Source organism: Mugil cephalus, chromosome 11, assembly GCF_022458985.1.
Source record: "Mugil cephalus isolate CIBA_MC_2020 chromosome 11, CIBA_Mcephalus_1.1, whole genome shotgun sequence".
Classification (NCBI taxonomy): domain Eukaryota; kingdom Metazoa; phylum Chordata; class Actinopteri; order Mugiliformes; family Mugilidae; genus Mugil; species Mugil cephalus.
This window is the reverse complement of record NC_061780.1, coordinates 6,650,365-6,672,756: the sequence shown is the minus strand read 5'-3', so window position 1 is coordinate 6,672,756 and position 22,392 is coordinate 6,650,365. Positions and strand designations below refer to the sequence as shown.

Sequence of the window (22,392 nt, the reverse complement as noted above, 5' to 3'; positions counted from 1 at the left end):
CTCTCGGCTCATCCATACTGTCTGGGGGTTAACGAATGCTCTGAAATATCCTGACCGTGCTCATTCAGGGTCACCAGGCCCAGCTGTCTGCAACAGGCCCACTCCAGTCAGCCGTGGCTGTTAATTGCGAGAAGAATGAGCAAAATAACACTCGTGTCCCGTAATGGCTGGCGCTACTCTCTCCTTAAATGCACAGCCGCTGAAGCCGTTCCACTTGCAAATTCAATTATGGGAATGATTCATCCTTCCATTATGATAACTGTCAGATTTTCTTCTGTCATACAATAAGGCAGAAGGGAAAAAACAAATGATTTGCCAGCCCTCCCAACAAAACCCTTCTCCGTCTCCTCATCCCTCCCTCAAGCTCCTTTCCGCCATCTGAGTTCTTTTTGTCTTCCTCCGTATCCCCCTCTTTCTTCCACTCCTCCTTAACTATCGCCCATCCTGCCTTAGCATCCTTCCTTCATCTGCCCGGGGGTGAGAGGCAAAATAGCATTCTCTCGTTTTCTGATTTTCTCTATTCCACTACCCCCACCGCACACACACACACACACACACACACACACACACACTCTGGCCCTTCCTTCCTTTGCCTACTCGCCTACCACACAACCCACCCACCCCCTTTCCCCTTGCGCTCTCTCTCTCCAGATAATTAAGATCTCTGATTTTACGGTTTTCTCTTTCATAATAGGCTCTGCAGACACTACGAGCAAGCCGCCAAGTCTCCATCGCACGCGCACGCGAGCAAAATGGCACAACACATACAAATATGCATATGTTTTCATGCGCGCACCAAGATGAATGCACACACCGTACAGCTAAATCTCCAGCCACGATGAATGTCCTCTCTTAAACTCTCCACTCTCTCTTTCTCTGTCTGTCTCCCTTATAGAGTCTCTTGCATACACACACATAGCTAGGCAGGATATTTATGTATTTTAGCTGTTGTGTATTTCTCTACGGTGCCAGCGTGTGGGTTGACTTACAGCGGGGTGCAGAATGAAAGAGAGTGAGTGAGGGGAGCTAGAAGCTGTGTTTTCTGTACAGCTCAGACTAGTCTGGCTCTGCTCGGCCCTCTCGCAGCTCCTGCTCCCTGCAGACTGACACCCAACCGCTACAGGGACTCAGACATGTACTACCGCAGCAACAGAGCTTGTACAGCAGCCAGAAACACAGCCCTCGTAAATTAAACACAGCAATAGTATTCCGCTGTTTGCGCTCCGTTTCCTTCCATTTCCCGAAATCCCCGTCACCTCGTGTGTTGAAGCTGCTTTTCATTGTGATTTTCTTTCATCTGCAGTGATGGACCCGGATGTCACGCTGCAATTACTGCGGAGAATACTTTTTATCATGGTAAAAAGCATTCTCATGATAACAAACAGGCTTTGCTGAACAACTATAAACTATGTTAACGCAGGAAGGTTGGATATTATAAGTTAAAGATGTTTGTTTTAATGTTTTTGCTGGGGATTAAAGACTTCAAATAATTTAAAAAGGAATCATTTTGACAAAACTGTTTTAGCGCTTAATACTAATACTACTCTCACAGTGAGCTGAGGAGTCGTCCCTTTGCATCTGCACAATCCTCCTTTGTGGTTAAACCACAGAAAAAAATGTCAATACAGAGAGACACTATGCTCGTTCCATGCTCTGACCATTACAGTAATTACAGTGAGGACTGTAATAGAATTGTGATATTATTACCATCAGAATGTTAAACCAGTTTGATACTTAATCAATTGAATTTCACCAATAGCCAGTGTCAGTGCCAACGTTTCCTCAGTTTTTCTCGTCATTTCTTGGCCCTTTTTGTGCCAGGGAAGCAAACCTTGACCATAAAAAAAGAATAACCACAACATAGATTAAAATGTAATGAATTGCTTAGATGCTTAAAATGCTTAGATAAGCAATACAGTTTAAATCACGTAAAACAGTGCAAAAACCGCTGCAACAGAACAGATAAACATTGATCACGCACATCACTGAATGTCATCTTATGAGAGGTTTTTCACAACATTTGCACATCTCAGTAGAAAGCGGAAACCACTGCGATTATATCCACCGAGGGCCAAAAAGACTAGCTGCATTCAGCTGGAAAACTTAAGCCTGCAAAAACACACACTCGAAATAAAATCACATCTAAAGTGTTAGAGAGCTGTTGTGCGATTGACTGTACAAACACGCCCAACGAGAAGACATTTATACAGACTGCCATAAACTAAAGAAAGGAGAAGCAAACGGATCGCTGTAATTTGCAGATACACTACACGGAAACTGAAGCTTTTTGTTTTGCTTTCAGGCTTTGTCATAGTGTCGTTCCATGGCGTTAAACACACAAGGTGCATACAGATTTCAGGCAGTCCAATTCATGGACATTGTTCATGGCCACATTTCAGCATGCATTGTAACGATTACTGCTGAGTCCAACCTCCTCTGAATTAAACAGACAACCGTTTGTTACACTCACAGTTTTGCAGCCTCCTCTAGCCGAGGCGGCTGTCGAGTTGTGGCATGTTTTGCCGCTCAGTCTGACTGAAGGGCACATATTCCACAGGCTAAGTGACTTCAGTGACCCCTTAAGCCTGAACGCAATCAAGGAGGAAAATATTGGTGTATAGCCTTTGAATCTGTGCCTTCCGATTAAACAGATGAGAAAATGTCACATTATAATAAGTATCAGAATTATTCATTGTGGTCGGAAAAAACAGGCCCAAGAAAAACAGACAAAAGCCATAAAATAAGACAATGCAGCAGTTTGCACTTCATTTCCTTTAAAAGGTGTGCATAATTTAGTATGTACTGTAGAAGCCGTATCTTTCAAATGAAGTCCTTCTTGTATATTTAAAGGCGAGATGTAAGAGCGAGAAGAGCAGTTCTGACACGTTGGCGGCAGAGCTTCGTAGAGGAAAGTCACAAGATGATTATTACCTTCTTCTTGGTGAGAAACTTAATCACCTTTGCGATACAGACAGCGGCGATGAGCACATTTGTCATCCGTGATAAGCATAACACGCTGTAATAAACAGGGCTTAACTTCTAAGTAATGATGCACGGTAGAGATTGTCTCTAATATTCCAGTATCCTTTAATAGATGTGCTGGATTATAGTTATTGACAAATTACTCTAACATGCTGCATGAGTACACATTTAGATACGCATTTAAATGTCACTTAAGAGAAGAATATTCTAAATGTTGTAAAAGAAAAAAAAAATATATATATACAGTATATATAAAAAAACTACTTAAGTAAAAGTGGAGGTACTTTAAATTTCTGGATGAGGGCAGTCCTCGAGTAAATCTACTTTTTCACAGCGGCTTCTCAGTCTTTCCATCTCTATCCCGGCCTGCGTCTCTTTCTGCAGAGACACTTTCCAATCTCTTCTCTCTGTATTCAATTTTGTTCTTTTATTCCCTCGTCGTCACAAGCCCATTCCCTCTGCTTCTTTTTTTTCTCTCCTTCTCTGTACTTCTATCACAGCTTTCCATCTCCTTCCTCCCCCCTCTCTCTCCTTCTCCTTGGAGTATAGATACTATAATCTTCTCTGTCTAATGCTGTCAATAGCTCTCAATAACAATGAAAAAGCACCGGTTCCATCTCATCATTGATGAAGGCCTCAGTTAGGATCTTATTCGTCATCATGGCAATCTGCTTCTTGGTAATAGCCAATCAGGTGGCTCCGGTGAAACGCAGCGCTCCCATGATAGGTTCCCTATTGTTTTGATTGACTGCACCTGAGGGCCCGCCACTTCTGCTGGGCTCGATCAATACCCCATCACACACACAACCAACGTAAGCCCATGCTCATACATGCCCTGGAATAAACACACAGCTACGGTCGCCACACGCACAAAGAGTAAACAGAGAAAGAGGCAACAGTTGTGGGGAGCGAAGAGAATACAGTAGCAAACAGCCAGCAAAATGAAATAGTGTGCCGCACAACTGTGTGACAGCAGAGAGGTCACAATACCCATTTTATACATGTGCACAAATCTGACGACAGCATAGAGGCTTGAACTTGTTGGCGCAGTAATTATTTTTTGGCAACTTTACGATAACATAGCGCATTAAACCAAGGGTGAAAACAATGATAGGGTAAATTACGCCCACTACGTGCCTGCTATTCTATGTTGTGTCACACATACAGATGGCCCTGCATAAGCCCTGCCTCTGTTCACGTCGAGCTGCGGTAACCATAATGAGAGCAACGCAGCCATCTGCACAGTGTGGTGTGTGCTATTAGTATTACAAACATGTTGACGCGCACGTTTGCCCACCCTTCAAAAGAGAGACAAGTCAAACAGGAGGAAAGTCAGGTCAGTAATTGCACAGAGAATGAAAGAAAACAGAGGAAAAGGGAAGTGTGGTCGGGTTATAAGATAGGGAAAGGGATTCAAAGCACAGTTGTTGTTGTTTTTTGATGTATTTTCAACATCAAAGCCAAACAAATGTTGGAAAGGTGACTGGGGAAAACAGATAAAATGAAAATGTTAAGGTATAAAAAAAAAAAAAATAGAGCTTGGATGGTGGAGAAATGTTCAACAAAGTGACCGACAATCCACGTCAGCATTTGATGTATGCACAAGTGTATACACAAACATTTCATGTTCACCCCCACATGAACTTGTTAGGGTCTAAGGTCAGCCTCCGAGGACTCCCTTAAACCCCCGCTCGTGGCTGCAAGTGTCAACTGAAGGTCCTGAACCGGGGGTTTCATCGGTCCGTCAGGCCCGTCTCAAAAGCTCAGACCAGTGAACCGAATGTGTGAAACATTCCCAGGTCAACAGCCATGTACAACGACTGCCCCGTCCTCAACGACCCCCAGCCTCCTCCGCGTCTCTCTGTCACACAACACTCGTCTGTCTTCACCCCTCCCTGAATTTCTCCATCCTTTCACACTGCCTTGTCATATTGTCAGTCAGAGTGAGGTCTTGACAATCCTGGAGAGGGTTGCTTAGCACCTCTGGAGCTCAGCTGAGCTCTCTTTGTGTTTCTTGTCTCTTCTTGTGTCTCTTTTTTGTGTTTGTGAATCTGTTTGAAGGTGGGGATGGAGGTTAGGTTATAGAAAACATGCAAATGCGGTGTATAGTGGGGCATGCATGGTATATGGTGATGTACATATGTATTCGAGGCACTTGTCTCTGCTCTTACAACTCAGTATTTCTAGTACTGTGTGACTTTGTGTTTGATTTTGTTTATACAGTTTGTTTGTATGTGTATTTGAAATGTGGATGTGTAGGAGTGAATGTATGACAACGTGTGTGCCAGTAGTGATGTTTTCTTTGAACTGCCTCTGGAGATGTCTTCAAGGCTGGATCCTGTCACTTCTAAACGGCAGACTTTTCACTGGAGACATGAATAGAGTCATGTGCTGTATTTTATTATTGGACAGGCTGTATGCATGGGACTGAGCGGCCTCTGTGATATGACAGTGAACATCTTCATAGCCGTGTATGTAAGTGGATTGCACACGCTGTCAAATTACAGGTGCTTCCTCTTTACAATAGTGTGACAGTTCAAACTGAAGATAAGCTGTTGAAAGAGCCTCTTTCCCAGGAGAGGGATTTCATGTCCAGTAACACACAGTTTTCCTACTCCTGCAGGTGGTGGTACAGGCAGCCAGCAGACCATTCTCCATGAGGAGCAGTAGAAGATGCCGGCTCTGCCAGCACTGCTGCTGTCAATACACTTCCTCTCCTTCCTGCTAGTCACCATGCCACCACGCTCCCTCGGTCAGGCTCCCTTGCTCTCGTCCGTCCGCATGGGTCAGTGGCCAGCTGTACTTCCACAGACACCTCAAAAACTTCCTCTTCATTTTTTTTTTTTTTTTTGTTTTCTTTTGGTTCCTCCAGGTCGAGTTTGCCAAACTCAGTAGTGTGAGGAGATAGACGCATTTAAAAGGCAAATTAGTGCAATAAAATATTTCAGTAAAACAGACTGGCAGTCAGCACTTGGTATAGAGCAGGGGTGTCAATGTCATTTTAGTCCAGGGGCCACATACAGCCCAATTTGACCTCAAGGGGGCCGGGCCGGTTGCCCAATAGCTTATAACCTGGTAAATAACGACAACTTCAAATGTTTCCCTTTGCTTTAGTGCAAAAAAGTACTGCTACATGTAATGAAAAACTATGAAATTTCTTATTTTGTCAAAGATTTCCAGCTAATATCTCCAGTGTAATTTTTGCAAATTCATCCCACGGGCCAGATTGGACCCTCTGGCGGGCCGGTTTTGGCCCCCGGGCCTTATGTTTGACACCTCTGGTATAGAGCATAGGTCTTCAACAGGGGTCTGTGTCCCCTAGGGGCTCTGCCGAGGTACTGCAATTCTTCGGTTGATTGGACATTTTTTATATGTTTTTTAAATTTCCCCCCACCAATTTAAATTTATTTAAACACATTAATATGAATCCAACATATTTTAGTAAAAGGATAAGGGATAGCTTAATATTGAATGCATAATGATAATAATAATGTATATTTCTAAATAGCACTAGGCCAAGTTTAATAGAGGAGACATATAGTAGGTCGGGGGTCCCTACTCTCCATCAGTTTGGAGGTCCTTGGCCTGAAAAAATGTTGAAGACCTCTGGTATAGAGTTCCACTGAGTCCAAACCACCTTTGTCCTTACATGTATGGCTACAACGTACCACTATAAATGAGAACAGTGCTTTTCTGGATGTTGTGATCCTTCATTCGGCCCCATAGTTCTTCACAAAGCATATTCCCATATGAGCTCTGTAATATAGCCAGACTTCCCCCTCTGTTCCTCGTTTTGCTTCTCCTCCCCCACTCCTTTTACTTTTCCTGCCTTCCGTCTTCATACACGACCCCATTCTCCCGTGTTTTTTTTACCTGTGTCTCCTTCCCTTTCTGCCCCTGTAGCGGCGATCCTGGATGACCAGTCTGTTTGTGGCCGCGGGGAGCGGCTGGCGCTGGCCCTGGCCAGGGAGAACATCAACAGTGTGATGGAGGGTCCGTCTCGAGCCCGAGTGGAGGTGGACATATACGAGCTGCAGAAAGACTCCCAGTATGAGACCACTGACACCAGTGAGTGGAGCCGACCAGAGAATGATTAAGTCCAGCAATAACCATCAGAGTCCACGAGGCCATAGCGTCTCATTAGTGCAGGGAAAAAGGGACCATTAAAGATACCAGTGGATATTATTAGTAATATTGAATATTAATATTAATAGTGACCAATATAGAGTAGAAAAGGACTGTGGTTGGAAATGTAATTCTGCAGGTTTTTAGATGGATTCTCATATGTTAAAAAGAAGCTAATTACATTTTCCAAAAAGCTGCCTTTTTTATGAGCAAAATCTCAAATAATGACTGGAATGATAAAACCTCACCACTTTCATGTGATTAGGAGCCAGAAAGGGCTTTTGCTGATTAGTTTACATGTCATTGGAGACCAGTAATGGGCCACTAAGACTGTCTCATTAAAAACAGTGGACCTGTGCCCTCCAGTAACAGCTGGCACTGTGTGCTGTGTGGGCCATGATAAAAACAAATCATCAAATACTAATACACATCAGCAGCACAGGCCAAGGGAAAATATCACCAAACCACAAAGGCTGCTCCATGAAAACTGTATTGATATACGGAGTTGAAACAGAATGTTTGGAGTCTACAAAGACAGAAGACGTACTGCTGGAGCCAGGCACTGAGGAGACAGAGACTCCCTGCTCCTATTCTAATAGGTCACTAACCCTGCCACAAGCTACTGGCAAAATGTCTTTGTGTGCTTGAGAAGGGTTGTGTACATATGTGCATGCTTGAGTTGCAGGCTTGTGTGTTTGTGTGCGTCCTTGACCGATGGGCAGGAGACTCTGACAGCCTTGTTTGCTCACAGCATTTTTTGGTCTCTGGATCAGAGAGCTCATCATCTTTCAGCTACAGCTGACTGAGGCGAGCACGCACACATTCACCCACGCAGGCGTTCACACATGCGCGCACACACATCCCTTACTGCAGACACAGATTACACTCGCACATAAAGAGGCACGCAGACACACAGACAGCAGCACATACTGAGGAAGACTAATTGGGATGAATTAAAACACCAACCAAATACGCCAGAAAGAAAATGACCATAAAAAAAAAATACAGTTAAGTCAGAGTCAGAGTCAGAATCATCTTATTGATCCCGAGGGGAAATTACCTTTCGTTACTCATTTCTGCTGTGTCTGTGAAATCACTTTTCAGATGGGTAGACAGGAAACATTGTCAATAAAAATGAACTCAGTGCACAATAAAAGAATTAATATTTTATATCAAAAATATATAACATCAGCTCCTAACTGCACAGATGTTCTGTTTTAAAAGAATAGTTCAACACTCTCAACCTGCATCTGGTCAGCTTAGTTTATTTTACCATAAACATACAGAAACAGGGGATTACATCCCAGCTCAGCTAGGGTAGAGGGAAGCAACATAAAACCTGATGATTTTTGGTCTTGTGAAGTCGTTTATTGCATAGCTAATTAACAGAGGAACAAATGATTCAAAAACTCCAAAGAAAAACATGGCTGCAGGGGGTGCGGCTAAATCAGTGAAGGGAAAAAAATAATAAAATCAAACAGCCCAAAATTCTTCTAATCTACAAAATAAAACTGTTCTGCGATGCTCTCTACCCAAACTGAAACAGTGGTAGCCAGCATCCCTACCCTAATCAAATAAAAGTTGCCAATGAAGTGTGTGAAAATGAACTAAACTTGGCTCAGTCTCCAGGAAGATTAACAACTGACTCTCAGTGCAGGAATGAAGAAAGCTTAAAGTGACAAATAACCAAGTAACTACAGAGCACATAGAGACAAGTAACCACTGGAAAACCCACTGGTAGCCTCTAGCAGGTGAATATAGAACAAATAGAGACAATCAAGTAGGCACTTGGAAAGCGATTACAAAAAACAGACCCAGAGGTGAGCTGACTAACAAATTAGGGCCTCTTTCAAACATGGTGCAGATATCGCTGCAGATTGTTTGGAGTTTGGGAGTGGGCAGTGGTCAAGGACAAAAGCACAAGTACAATCATTCAGGATGACAGGGAGGATGAGGAACAGGCATGGGCTCCAACCCCAGGCAAGAGCTCAAACATACCACACATTTGAACATGTGAAACCAAGTGCTGTTAATCCAGAGAGAGGTCAGTCCAAAGCCACCATGAACTGTAACAGCAATAATGTCCTGTTTGTCTAATCCTTTAAAAACAAAGTCAATTTTCTGTTCTATGTGTGGTTATGTGTAAAACTAATTATTTGTGATGGGTGAGCTTTGAAAGGGGCTTGGTTTTTTGCACAGGTAAAAAGCGAATAAAGGAATTTTCCAAAATGTTAAACTTTTTTCCCCCTTAGCAGTTCCTAGTTTTTAATTGTCTGTAGGGCTGTTATGCAGTAACAATTTCAGACTGGTTCTTAAATCATGTTTTGAATTTACTACTGAGACTACTTGATCTGCTCAACTACTGTAGACAGAAAAATACAAAAAACGTACATACAGAATAAGTAAAGAGCAATAAATAAAGACAAAAATGAAAAAAACCTTCCATCAGTATTTTTGTGAGCGCGTAAACGTTAATAATCTAAATAATTTTCTAATTTAGACCTAATTCTATGAATACAGTGGAGACATTTTGAGGTTTTAAACTGTGGAATCACAGCTTGATTGTGTACACTGAGTCCCAGAAACAGTGTTTACTTGAGCCATTCCCGAGCAGTGAAGTTATTGAGTTAATGGTTTCATGAATACTTAATGTGAAAGACAATTGTGTGAAACTGTTTCTCCCACATTAACGTCCTCCCGCAAAAAGGATAATCGTACAAATGGCATTTGTAAATTGAAGACCAGTGGCGGTGTGTTGCTTCGCATTCCACGGATATGATTAGACGAACATGTCTTAAAAATCATTAAAAAAACACATTGAATAATAGCAGCAGGGGACCCCCTTTCGTAGTCCCTGGAGTATTTCTCTCAAAGTAAATCAGTTTATAATGAGGCGGATTGCGCTGCCACAATACAATAAGTGAAATAATAACGCGTCCTCTGAATTTCTGCTGCATTTCATAAATTCTTCTCGCCTGACTGCAGCCTTAACTGTAAGCTAACTCAGTACTGTCATCAAAACAGAGCAGAGGAAGTGTCTGTGTGTGTCTTTGTGTGTGTGTGTTAGTTTGTCTTTGCCGAGCCAACCCTCCTTTTCCTTTTTCTTTCAGTGTGTCAGATTCTGCCCAAAGGCGTCGTCTCTGTGATTGGTCCCGCCTCCAGCCCCGCCTCTGGCTCCACTGTCAGTCATATATGTGGGGAGAAAGAGGTGAGCGTCAAACATAAACACACACGGGCAACTTTTTCCTCTCGTGGTGACGCCTCCCACTCACGCAGGCGTCGCCATATATGCATCCCGAGGTTGAGTTCCTTTCCCGTTGAATTCCTCTCATTAACCATCTTTCTAATTAACCATCATGCACTTCTTCCAGAAATGCCCTTCTTTCTCCTCCAAGCTTTCTATTGTCTCTGATTGTTCTGCTGCCACTTTCCTCATGTGTTATCCACTCAGATGGATCTGCCTGTTGTGTTTGTTTGGGTTGGGTAATCATGACTCATTTTCTCTTTCTTCCCTGCCTAATTGTTTTCCTCCCCTCACAGATCCCTCATGTAAAAATTGGGCCAGAGGAAACTCCCCGCTTGCCGTACCTGCGCTTTGCCTCCGTAACTCTGTACCCTAGCAACGAGGACCTGAGCCTGGCCATAGGATCCATCTTGCGCTCGTTCAGCTACCCCTCTGCCAGCCTGGTCTGCGCCAAGGCTGAGTGTGAGTACACATGCTGCCTATTGTATTGTCAAACAGAAGATCATGAGCGACTGCGTGGCTGTGTTGTTGTTTAGGTGGGTGTGAATGCATCAGCTGTGCGTTCTTGTGAGGTCACTGTTTACCTAGTGTGTGTGTGTGTGTTGTGTATATTTGTGTGGGCAAGTGCTGCTTTGGGAGTGTTGGCTCATTTTTACAGTTTGGGTGGATATGAGTGTTTGGTGCTTGTTGGACACTCATTTTGACAGACCGGTCATGAAGTTCTGTCTGTTGTCAGAGTTCAGAACGTGGCTCATGCTGCAGCTTTACTATTTATTACTCACCCTATTGCACACTGTCTCTTATCCACCTCAGAGGGCTGGTAGGCCAAGCCAATTTAATAAATATTCATTTTTGAAATGCTTTCCAGTATTGGAAGAACTTAGGGGACTTTTGATTTAACCTGCCAGGCACTCAGAAAGCTTTAACATCACAGGGGATTCGGGACTTAGTCACTTGCCCTCTTTATTTTCATTTTGAAATAGTGTGTTATTGATTTATTATGTTCTCCCCAATTGAGAGTCGCAGGAATTAAAGGCCTTGGTTGGAGAATCCAAAGAAGACTTTATGAGTGTGCAACAGAAAACACTACGTACAGTAAGAGGTGGCAAAATTGTGATTTGTGAAATGAATAAAAGCCTGACTTTTAGAGTTCCTGATGTACAGCTGTTCACTCGTCACACCAGCCCAGCGGCGCTGTCCAAGAACTGAAGGACGTGTACATAAAGAGCTAGCGGGACCACTGAAGTCTGAACATTCGTCGGTGGCAGTGTGAAAAGGGTAGATTTTGACAAACAAAAAAAAAAAGCTGTGACATTATGAAAAATTGATTCGATCATTGAGATGCTTTCATTATCTCCCCAGCAGTTTGCCAAGCTTCCCGCGGTTTCCTGGAAGTAAGCTGAATTCCTGGTGGACTTGTCATTTCATTGAACTAAAAGAGCTTTGAAATGGCATCAGACACGCTTTTTAGTTTTGATCATCAGTTGAATGGCTAGATAAGAGCCCTGTCTTTCACCAGGCTCTTCCTCTCATAAGAATTAGAGGCAACACGTAGACCGACAGTTGCCGCCTGGGCCTAATGACGCAGCTTCATCCTGGCGCACAAAGCCAGGGATGCGTTTTGTGTGTAATATATTTGGCTTGAAGGTGATCTTTGCAAGGTTATCGCGCTCACAGACTCTGACCCACTTCGCTGCGCTATCTATCGCTGTGGAGCCGGTTGCCATGGCTGCCGAATAGGTGCTAACTGCCACTCAACAGGCTTGTTCCACACTCGGAACAACTGTGTGGGTGCGTGTGGCATGGTATTTGTGTGTTTGATGTTTCTTTTTTTTTTTTTTTTCAGTCTGGTTGGTTTCACTTTGTTCATACAAGTGCGTGTCTATGAGTGCTTGTGTGTGTGCGTGTGTGTGTGTGTGTGTGTGTGTGTGTGTGTGTGTGTGTGTGTATACCTGCCTCCCGATGGCACTCTATCGCTGCACGTGGGATAATGGGTTCCTGGCTATCTGTATGTATATATGTGCATGCGGCTCAGCTGTGGCGCTGCAGCGGTTCAACATCAGACAGTGTTTACCACCGGCCCACTTGTTTTATTCATCTTGTTTACCTCGGTGTAGAGTGGTGCGTTCAAGCGAAGTCGACATTCTGTCTTTTTTGTCAGTGAGGTGAGTAATGTGTGAAGTCAAACATTTCATTGACACCCACCGTACATGCAGTCTAAACAGGCAGCAATTTACGTTGGCGTTGGTCATTTCTGCAACAGCACGGAACTGATTTAATTTTTCCTCCCGTAGCGAGTTATTCTATTAAATGAGGCAGAGTCAGAGATTTTGGGTCATTTCCAACACGTGCTCCTCTTGCTGTGCCCGGGTCAGAATTCGCCTAATTCCATTATGCAGTTTTCATGAGATGGATGAGGCTATGGACGGCGAGAGGGTGAAACTGAGCTTGTGGAGGAGGTGGCGCGCGTAAGAGCAAGATGGATAAAGACAGAGGAAGGTAACTAGAGCACAAGGCTAAGACAAGAGCGATAGAGAGGTTAGAGCTTATGTGTGTGAGAGAGAGAATATGTGAAAGAGGCGAGGTGAGGAAGCTGTAAAGTACATTGATTTTTTTTTTCCCCTCCTTCCTCAAACTAATTAAAGTTTTGGCCTGGTTCAGTGATTACCCCACTGCTTACAGAGGCTTTCTCCTGCTGAAGGGCTCTGTGTGCTACCTTTCCTCTCACTCTCCCCTTCCCCTTCGTCCCCCCAGATGCCTGCCCCACCACTTATTTACATAGCTGGGGGTGCTTTACTATGGAATTACAATTAGGGAGCAGCGGAGTAGACTTTCTAGTAAAGGCTTATCCCACACATGATGTCAAGTGAGTCTTGACAGCCATTGGTTATACTCATTTTCAAGAGGGATCTGCTCCAAGTGCAAATTGTACTGCATGTCAATCTCCCTGCCGCTCCCTCTGTCCATCTTTGCAGAATTGTTGCGTCTTCTGTTTTGTTATTTAATTTGAAGGTTTTCAGTTTTTCGAGCTCATACGGTTTTTACTCATGCATTACTTAACAAAGCTTAAAGGCAGAAACTGAAAGGATGAGAAAGAATTGCAAAAGACTCAAGGAGCACATACCGTTGCCAAGGCTTCACACCCTTCCAAATGTATGACTCTATTTCCAAATTTATGTTTGGAGAGTTGTCATGGTGATTGGTTGACGGCAGTCATGAATTTCAGAGGATACCTAAAACCTGTCTGGGAATAATAGGTCTAACATGAGTGAGTCAGACTCGCAAGCTTTGAGTTGATGTTAGGTAAGTTGGCATGTTGCAGCTACGCCACATGTGCTTAATTAATGGGAAAATCTAATAAAATGGTTTGATATATTCCATATAGAGTATTGATCACTCATACTTTTTCCCATCCTGTATGCACCTTGGAATATGGGAAAACAATTGCACTTGCATAGTAAAGCAGGACATCTATTAATAATTTTATCTCGGAAACCAGTCCGGACACAAGGTGTTATTCAAAGCATTGTGTTTTCTAGAAAGAGATAATGTTTTGCAATTTTTTTTTTTTTTTCAGTTTTGTTTAGACATTGTAAAGAGAAAAGAGCAGTGAAGATCCATGCATGTGACTTCATTTATTAAATAGTCAAGTGCATAAAATAAATCAATAAATCCATGTGGCCATAACTCATCAAAATCTGTTTTATTCTACCTTTTTATTTGTCTTCAGCAGGACTTATTGAAAAAGTGGAGTAAAATGATGTAGCTAAAGTCAAGAACTGAATACAAAACCTTCTTGGGAATCATGATAGATGGAAAAATAAGAGATACGTTTAATCTAGATATAGTAAATGATGTTTAATTTCCCGATGATTTCGACAAGCCATAAATCATGTTTTGCAAAATGACAGCGATATGTGGCCATTCCTGGATAAATCAAGATTTACATTGGTCCCGGAAAGCTTACAGGCTGGAAATATGAGTGGTGTCCTCTGCTACTGACATTAATATGCGGTTGTTCCTCAGGCCTGTTGAGATTGGAGGAACTGGTCCGCCGCTTTCTTATCTCTCGGGAGACGCTGTCAGTCAGGATGCTGGATGACAACCTGGACCCCACACCGCTGCTGAAGGAGATCCGTGATGACAAAGTGGCCACCATCATCATCGACGCCAATGCTTCTGTCTCCTATCTCATCCTTAAGAAGGTCAGTCCTCAAATGTCAGTACATTCAGGGTCGCCCACAATTGTTTACGATTTGAAGATGTTTGTGGTACAAAGTGTGTGATTCAAGGTGGTATTTTTCCTTTAATGTACCAGATACGAAAAGGATGTTCACCCTCTAAAACATTCGTCGTGGTCTATTTTTACCTTCTCTGTCCTCTGGAGCTGCATAGGGAACTATATCTATGCATGTCTGCCAGCCACAATCACTTACACTCTTAAAAAAGTATTTGACAAGAGAACATCTTTTGCTGGAATGCTGTGCAGATGTTATCCAGGCTCGTTCTGATTCACGGTACGTCCTATAACGCCGATAGTCCGCTCTGTGAGTCACGGTTCGAATGCGTATGTGAAGTTTTCCCCGGGCTCGTCGGAGAGGCTGTCCGCCCTCAGCCAAACGTCCTGGTGTTAGCCCGATGATGTAAAACTGTGTTTAACGTATGCTCCCGCTCCCTCCCCCTATCCTCCTTCATGTTCTCTCCTCTTTTGCTCTTTGCCTCCCCCCCAGTAACTCTGCTCCTTCACCCCTCCTCACTTTCGACATCCTTCCTTATTCTCTCCTTCCACGTCCTGTGTACCACTTGCCTCCTCTTTATTTTCTCATCTTATTCTCTTTGTCTCTTTGTCCTACAGGCATCGGAGCTCGGGATGACATCAGCATTTTATAAGTACATCCTCACCACCATGGTAAGCGTATTCCAGGTCCCCCCACACCCCTCTCCTTTATCTTCATCATTTTCACGTCTTCCTCCTACTTTTCTGTCCCTTCATGAACGAACCAAGACGGAGAAAGCACTGGATGTGGGGAGGTAGAGAGAGGTGGCAGGGAGAAAAGAGAGAGGAGATGAAAGGTGGGAAAAGGGAAATGGAGAGCGAGGGAAAGATCTGAGTGTGCTCCACAAAGACGTGGACGTGCAGAGGAGGATGGGGAAAAAAAGAGGTCTGAGGTGAAGGTGATGACAGATGAGATGTGTCCTCTTTCTTTTGCCACCCGCCACCTTCACTATGCTCCTGGCATTTCCATCATGTACCTCCTTGATATTCTCTCCTCCCAGTCAAACATTTGAATTAATGTGTCATTTTGTGCTGCGAGGCTGATTTTCATTCCCTCCACTCTCTCTGCCCTCTGTACGTGATGTACTCTTGTGTTTTTGATGCACTTGTATGTATATCACTTTGAAAAGCGTCCCGAGTCATTTCCATCAACCTCTCTTTTCCCCGTATCTGTTTTTCCTTTCCCTGGCTCTGTCTTCCCTTTCCCCCCTCTACATCAGAGATTAGATGTTGTCACTCCACGTCGCCTCTCTTTTTCTTTATTGCTCTTCTCTTCTTTGCACAGTATTTTTCGTTCTTGCGGAGATGTGATACACTGTCAACATTGTCACTCACCTGAATTTTCTGTCTCTCTCTGCAAACACCCTCCTCCTCCTCCTCCTCCTCCTCCTCCTCCTCCTCCTCCTCCTCTTCTCTAGGACTTCCCGCTACTGAGACTGGATGACATAGTGGATGAGCAATCCAACATCGTGGGTTTCTCCATGTTTAACACCACCCATCCCTTCTACTTGGAGTTCATCAGGAGCCTCAACCTCTCTTGGAGGGAGGGCTGTGACCTAACGTACCCCGGGCCTGCGGTCAGTGTCTCTGGTCTCCATGTGCTCATGCGTGCACACTATTAAGAGTCATTTTAAAAGCTTTGTTTGCATCCCACGCAGCATTAAGCTCCTTTATTTCTCACACTGATTCATGGAGCAGTTAAAGAGATTCACCTAGCCTTTTGCTTGCATTTAATTGGTATTGATGTAACCATCTATGTTTCCCCCCCATTGGTTTACTCGCAGCTCACATCTTTTCCTCTCTCCCCCTGCCCCTCTCTATCCCTGTTAACCCTTCAATCCCAATCACGCGTGTAACCCCCCTCTTGACTGCCTCCTCTCCCCCGACTCCTTCTCCTTCCTCCTCCTGTTTCCATCCGTACCACCCGTTTCTGCCTCCCCCTCCCCCTCCATGTCTCTCGCGTTGTCCCCACCCCCCTTCTGCAGCTCTCGTCGGCGCTGATGTTTGATGCAGTGCATGTGGTGGTGGGGGCGGTGAGGGAATTGAACCGCAGTCAGGAAATTGGAGTGAAGCCACTCAGCTGCACCTCACCTCAGATCTGGCAGCACGGGACCAGTCTTATGAACTACCTGCGCATGGTAAACCCTCCACGAATCTGCAAGACGTGTTGTATTATCACCTACTTATATGCAAGCTCATAGACTTGGACATGCACATGCATATATCAACATGGTTTGAGACTGAACTTTTAGGACATCAGGACCCTTTACTTCTTTGGTTATGCACACTCCACCCTGAATATGATATGCTGTGTGACTTCTTACAATATTAAAATAAGGTGGATTGCAACCATTCCATTCCATACTTCTGCTAAAGCATACTAAATACTGAACAATATACTGTTTTCCCAATCATTACACTAGATGTGCATGAACATTTATCTGTCCCTATTGTGATAATCAATCAGTTGATAAAAATAATTTATCAAGTATTAAGGTAATATGTTTAAATGTGAGTTCCAGATGGTTTGAGGATTTTTAGCTTATCTCTATGTTGCAGTAAACATTTGGTCTTTTGAATGTTTGTTGGACAAAACATTACTTCTTAAAACACCACCTCAGGGAAATTGCAATGGCATTGTGACATTTCATATTCAAAACAACTAATTGCTTAATCAATAAGAAAAACAATCTGTAATAAAAAATAATCTGTAGCTGCAGCCCTGCCCCAAATGGCATGTCTAAACATCTAGCAAATGTTTTCCTTGAAAAATGACACGAACACTAATTATGTACGCGGTCGATGCTGACTTATTGATAAATGGTATCAGTGCAGCTACATTATGTATCATCCTCATCTTATTTTGCATGTAACTTCTGTTTCTTGTTTGTCTCTTTTGTCATCTCCTATCTCTGATTGTCTGTTTCTCACATCGACGACCTGTTGTCAAGGCAGCCTGAGTCCCATCTCTCATTGCCTCCACCCCACTGGCCCGACATCTGTCTTTGTTAGTCAACATCATGGTGTGCTCCATCTTCAGCGCTCTGTCATTCATCATAGTTCTCGCTAACCGTGCCAGCACCTGGGTTTTGGAGAGGCAGCGCTGAGCTGTAAGGTGCAGGTCTTATTAGGAAGTTGTTGACTCTCTCTGCTGCTCTGTCTTAGCTTCCCGATCAGTTCGTTTCGTCTTGCTGATCCAAAAGTGATCATCCCTGTCGCACCTGTCTTTCTTTTGGTCTTTTGCCTCTTCTTTTCTCCCTATCAATTTTTAATAGTATCTGTCTAATTATGATGGATAGAAGAAGGGTGTTTGGTGTCTCTTTTCCCTGTTCCTTTGTACTCTCCCCTCACCGTTTATCTTTACTTTGTCTCTTTCCTCTGCCTCTGTCAAACTTCCTCACCTCACTTGCTGCCAGGTGGAGTACGATGGTCTGACAGGGCGAGTGGAGTTCAACAGCAAAGGTCAGAGAACCAACTACACCCTGCGGATCCTGGAGAAGCACAGAGGGGGCCACAAAGAGGTCAGGAAGTCCCCTACTATTATGTGGCACCCAGGTCACCCTTAGGCTTTGGGTTAGTTACAGGTCACTGTCTGATTTCACAAAGCCGGGGGAGTCGTTTAACACTGAGGTCAGCATGAAAGTAGCCAAATCTTTACTTTGTGAGCGGTCTATCATGTCACCAGGTGTAGGTTCTAGCTACAAATATGTGTTAACGCTTGTTTCACCTGGAGACCTCTCCAGTGCATAAGCTGCTTGCTGCATAAACATTCACTGCCATCAGTTCTCCGTGCCAAGAGAAGCTTTGTTCCTTCGACTCATTTATTTCCTTCGAGTCATTTATTTCCTCGACCTATTTCCTGCTTCATGTTGATTTAATGCTTTCTGATTTTAAAATATAAGAAGGGGACTTCATGAATGGTTGGTTTATTTTCTCCCTACAAACAGTAACTTGACATTCATTTGTGAAATCAGCATTTGTTATTTGCCTGGAGTGCAGTGCAGACAACATGTACAGATAAATCTACATCTCTGCTCATTCTATATATAACATACATTTGATCTTTACTGAGTTCACTTTCATCTTTGTCTTATATATAACTGAATTCATTGTAGGCTTGGTTTTGATCTGTATTGGGTTTGGTCTTCTTTGGACTGCTCACTGATAATTTTTGACAACAGCGTTTACAGAGGAGGCTCTGAGGAGACGTGTTTAACAGTCAATTGGATTTGAGTGAGGTAGTTAATAGATCAATATTATTACTCACTGGCTTTGAATAGGCTTTTAGCACGTTATTTTTTTATCCTTTTTTTTTTTAGCACATATTGTTATATAAATCCAGTTGTTTTTATGAACCAGTATAGCCAAATTTTAAGTATAATCTACTAAAAATATATTTAAAGTGAACCCGCTAAAAGCTACTGATTATCCTTGGCCAAAAGGAGCAAGAGTGTATTTTATGCATCATTTTAAAGGGGGAAAACTTAATGATAATTAAAAACTTAAAAATAAGTACCCTAAGTTTTGTTTAAAAAAAAATATCTTTTTATACATTTTCTTGGATGAGATCCTCCCTGTTAGTCTGCACAGTTGATCGTTTGATCTACCACAACAAATTAGCTCAAGGTAGTTGGGAAACCACATAAAACGTTAGCAGAGCCAACAAATGAGGTGTTCAGGCCCATTCTGGTGCATTATTCCCCCAATTCAGCCTCCTCCAGTGAACATTATTAGGAAAGGTGAGGGGAGACAGAAATCAAAATGCGTCTCACCTGCATATCAAAGCCAAGATTAAATGAAGCATAAGCACACACATCACTGCAGACCCAGAAGGAATGGTGCTGTACTTCATTGACTGTAGGAAGCAGTTTCTCTTCACTTTAATATGTCTTCTTGCACTGTAGTCTTGGCCAGCTGTCTCCCGTGTTAACACAAAATGCCACCTGCTAAATATACTTAAAGCTAGACTTTAACTTAGTTGAGTGTCAAGGTTGCGGTAATTAACATTTTAACTCTGCCCACCTCTGTGCACAGCGACACCCACTCTGTAGGAAGGCAGTTGCGGGAAAAAGAAGAGCACTCTTAAATGTCACTGCAGGATAAAGAGTGTCATAGAAAAGCTGTGATTCTGTCTGAGGTGTCATTACTTCTCCTCTGACCTATTGAAAGTTGTAAAATAATATCTTCCGAAGAGATGCCTCTGTGAGCTGCTGTTCCACCCTGCACATTGGTTAGGTCATAATCACACACTGATGTACCTAAGTGGCTGAGCTGTCTCCATAAAATGGAAATATGTGAGCTGTTCTTTACACAATTTAAGAAAGCCGTGAGTAAAGAAGACATGAGTAAAGGACATGAAACCCTTTATCATGAATATTTTATTAATGTCTTTGCTGCCTTGTCCCAGCTCACTGCTCTGCTTGTAAACAGATGTTTACTTTATATATTGGTGCATAGTACTAGAAGTATGGCTCCAGTGGGAACGATCAGATCATTATGCATACATGATATGGATACCAAAGCAAATATAAAGGTGTTCCACGCTATAAAACAGACCAATAGGGTCTTCACTAAAATACTTGCTGCAGATTGCATGTAGCCCGCCACAACAGTAAAACTGCTGCAGAGAAGTTTAACAGTACGTTATTTATCCCACAATAGCCATTGATTTTCTCTCGCTTTCTCTTCCCTGTTAGATCGGGATCTGGTACTCGAACAACACCCTGGCAATGAACTCCACCAGTCTGGATATTAATGTCTCAGAGACTCTAGCAAACAAGACCCTCATTGTCACCACCATACTGGTAAGGTCACAGTTACTCACCAAAACCTCCACATTGGTGGGTTCAGTGTTGTTTTTGTGTCGCCACGCAGGCTGTGCTGGAGCTCATGCTGCGCTCTAGTCTGTTTCTGCTAATTTTGCCGTCGCTGTAACTGTCATGGAAACTGACAGAACGCTGGGAGAGATCTGTTACTAACACTGGACTGACTAAATCCCATAGAAGTAATCTCCTTCTTTTTGTTTGTCATTTCAGAAAATCAATAGATCTCTTGCATGATGCTGCTCAAACATCTACGGGTTGGTTTAGAAATGTACAAAAAAAAATCCTTAGTGCATTCTTGGGATTCCCAATCAATACGTCTAAAATGTAGCTGTAATGTCACACTTGGGCTGTTTTTAAAGTCAAACATTTCTTCCAACGTGGCTCTTTGTCCAACCTTATTGACGTAGCTTAAAAACACTCACTTGCCAGTTCATTAGGTACACTAGAGAGAACAAACTTTGTTTGTATGCTGGAAGACTTTTGCACATATCATGCTAGCATTATGAAACAATTCTGTCAATATATTTGATGCTCTCAGTGTGGAGGTGAAGCTCAGATCAGGCTGCCTTCTCACCGATCTATTTCAGTGGTCAGTTTTTCTCGCTTTCACCTGCCTGCAGCCATATCTCACTATCCAATTTATGTCCTTTAAAGTAATTTAGTATTGGACTTCCATAACTGTATGGGACCCACAAGAGACAGATAACAAACGGCCCAAATTGATTTTGCTGAGGCCAGATATCCTGACTTTTGGTCGGTATTATTGGTCAAGCTTTAGGAAAGCTGCATACTTAAATTCCCTTGGTGCATCTGTTTATTGTGCTGGTGTTAGACCTCCAGACCCATAATTTTAAATTTCAGTTCCACTCATTTAAGGGCCTTCCAACCATTTTGATTTCTTTTGTAAATTCATCAATGACGTGATATCTCATGACATGATATGAGAGATCTTAAAGGAATAATTTGATATATTTAGAATATATGAATATTTCATTAATGTGAAGATACATTTATGTAGCATAGCACAAAGACTGCATGGTACAGATTAAAGTAAATAAAAAGTGAGCGTTACAGGCGAATTATTTCACGGTTTTAGCTTGATTTTCAATGAACAGATCTGAATTGTTTCAGGTTTTCCCCTACCGCTGCCAAAATTTCATTCCATTGCTTTATTTGAGTTAATAATCTCTGCTCAAGCTGCATATTTGCAGTTTTTGACTGAGGCTCCTCATGTGTCCCCTGTGTTCAGGAGAACCCATATGTGATGCGGAAAGACAACTACCAAGACTTCCAGGGCAACGACCAGTATGAGGGCTTCTGTGTTGACATGCTGAGGGAACTGGCAGACATCTTGAAATTCTCTTTCAAGATCAAGCTGGTGGATGATGGGCTGTATGGGGCTCCAGAGCCCAATGGCTCTTGGACTGGCATGGTTGGAGAGCTAATCAACAGAGTGAGTACGCTCCCTCCTCTGCTCTGTCCCTGTCTCACCCTGTCTCTCTCTCACACACACCAGAAACACAGAAATGAGCACAAGTGTTGGAGCCAGTGTGTCCGCAAACAGAAACTTAAACTGAACACACAACTATGTACACATACACACACACACATACTGACACACACTTTTGCCATAGCCCCAAACCACAACTCTGCTGTAACTTCCCATGTCTCAAATTGCCCTCAGAGGGAACTAAGACTTTTATCTAGGACAAAAGCTGACTTGATAATTCCCCAAAAGAGAGTGGTAGCAATGTGTGTTGTCTGCACCATCTTTCCTCACAGTACACTCGCCACTATGCCAGGCTGTCCCCCGTCTCTTTCTCCCCGTCCAGGTCTAGTGTGCCTCTGACTGACACTCTAGTTGAAGTAGGCTAATGCGAGACCCTCTCTGCTTAATTACCATACGCTATACTTCAATTACCAGACTGTGGTCCCTGTGT

At 43.1% G+C, this 22,392-nt stretch overlaps 1 protein-coding gene across 5 annotated transcripts in view; it reads left to right on the top strand.

Annotated features, from left to right (window-relative positions):
- The window catches only part of grik5 (glutamate receptor, ionotropic, kainate 5), a 77,016-nt gene that overhangs the window by 39,560 nt on the left and 15,064 nt on the right, over window positions 1–22,392 (top strand). For all 5 annotated transcript variants that reach the window (XM_047598719.1, XM_047598720.1, XM_047598718.1 and 2 more), the window contains 11 exons: window positions 5,606–5,767; window positions 6,886–7,050; window positions 10,218–10,315; window positions 10,648–10,813; window positions 14,378–14,556; window positions 15,207–15,260; window positions 16,046–16,204; window positions 16,613–16,765; window positions 18,044–18,148; window positions 20,324–20,431; window positions 21,702–21,905. In XM_047598719.1, coding sequence (XP_047454675.1) covers window positions 5,656–5,767; window positions 6,886–7,050; window positions 10,218–10,315; window positions 10,648–10,813; window positions 14,378–14,556; window positions 15,207–15,260; window positions 16,046–16,204; window positions 16,613–16,765; window positions 18,044–18,148; window positions 20,324–20,431; window positions 21,702–21,905 — 1,503 coding nt within the window. In that variant the 5' untranslated portion in view covers window positions 5,606–5,655. The remainder of the gene's footprint in view (window positions 1–5,605; window positions 5,768–6,885; window positions 7,051–10,217; window positions 10,316–10,647; window positions 10,814–14,377; window positions 14,557–15,206; window positions 15,261–16,045; window positions 16,205–16,612; window positions 16,766–18,043; window positions 18,149–20,323; window positions 20,432–21,701; window positions 21,906–22,392) is intronic.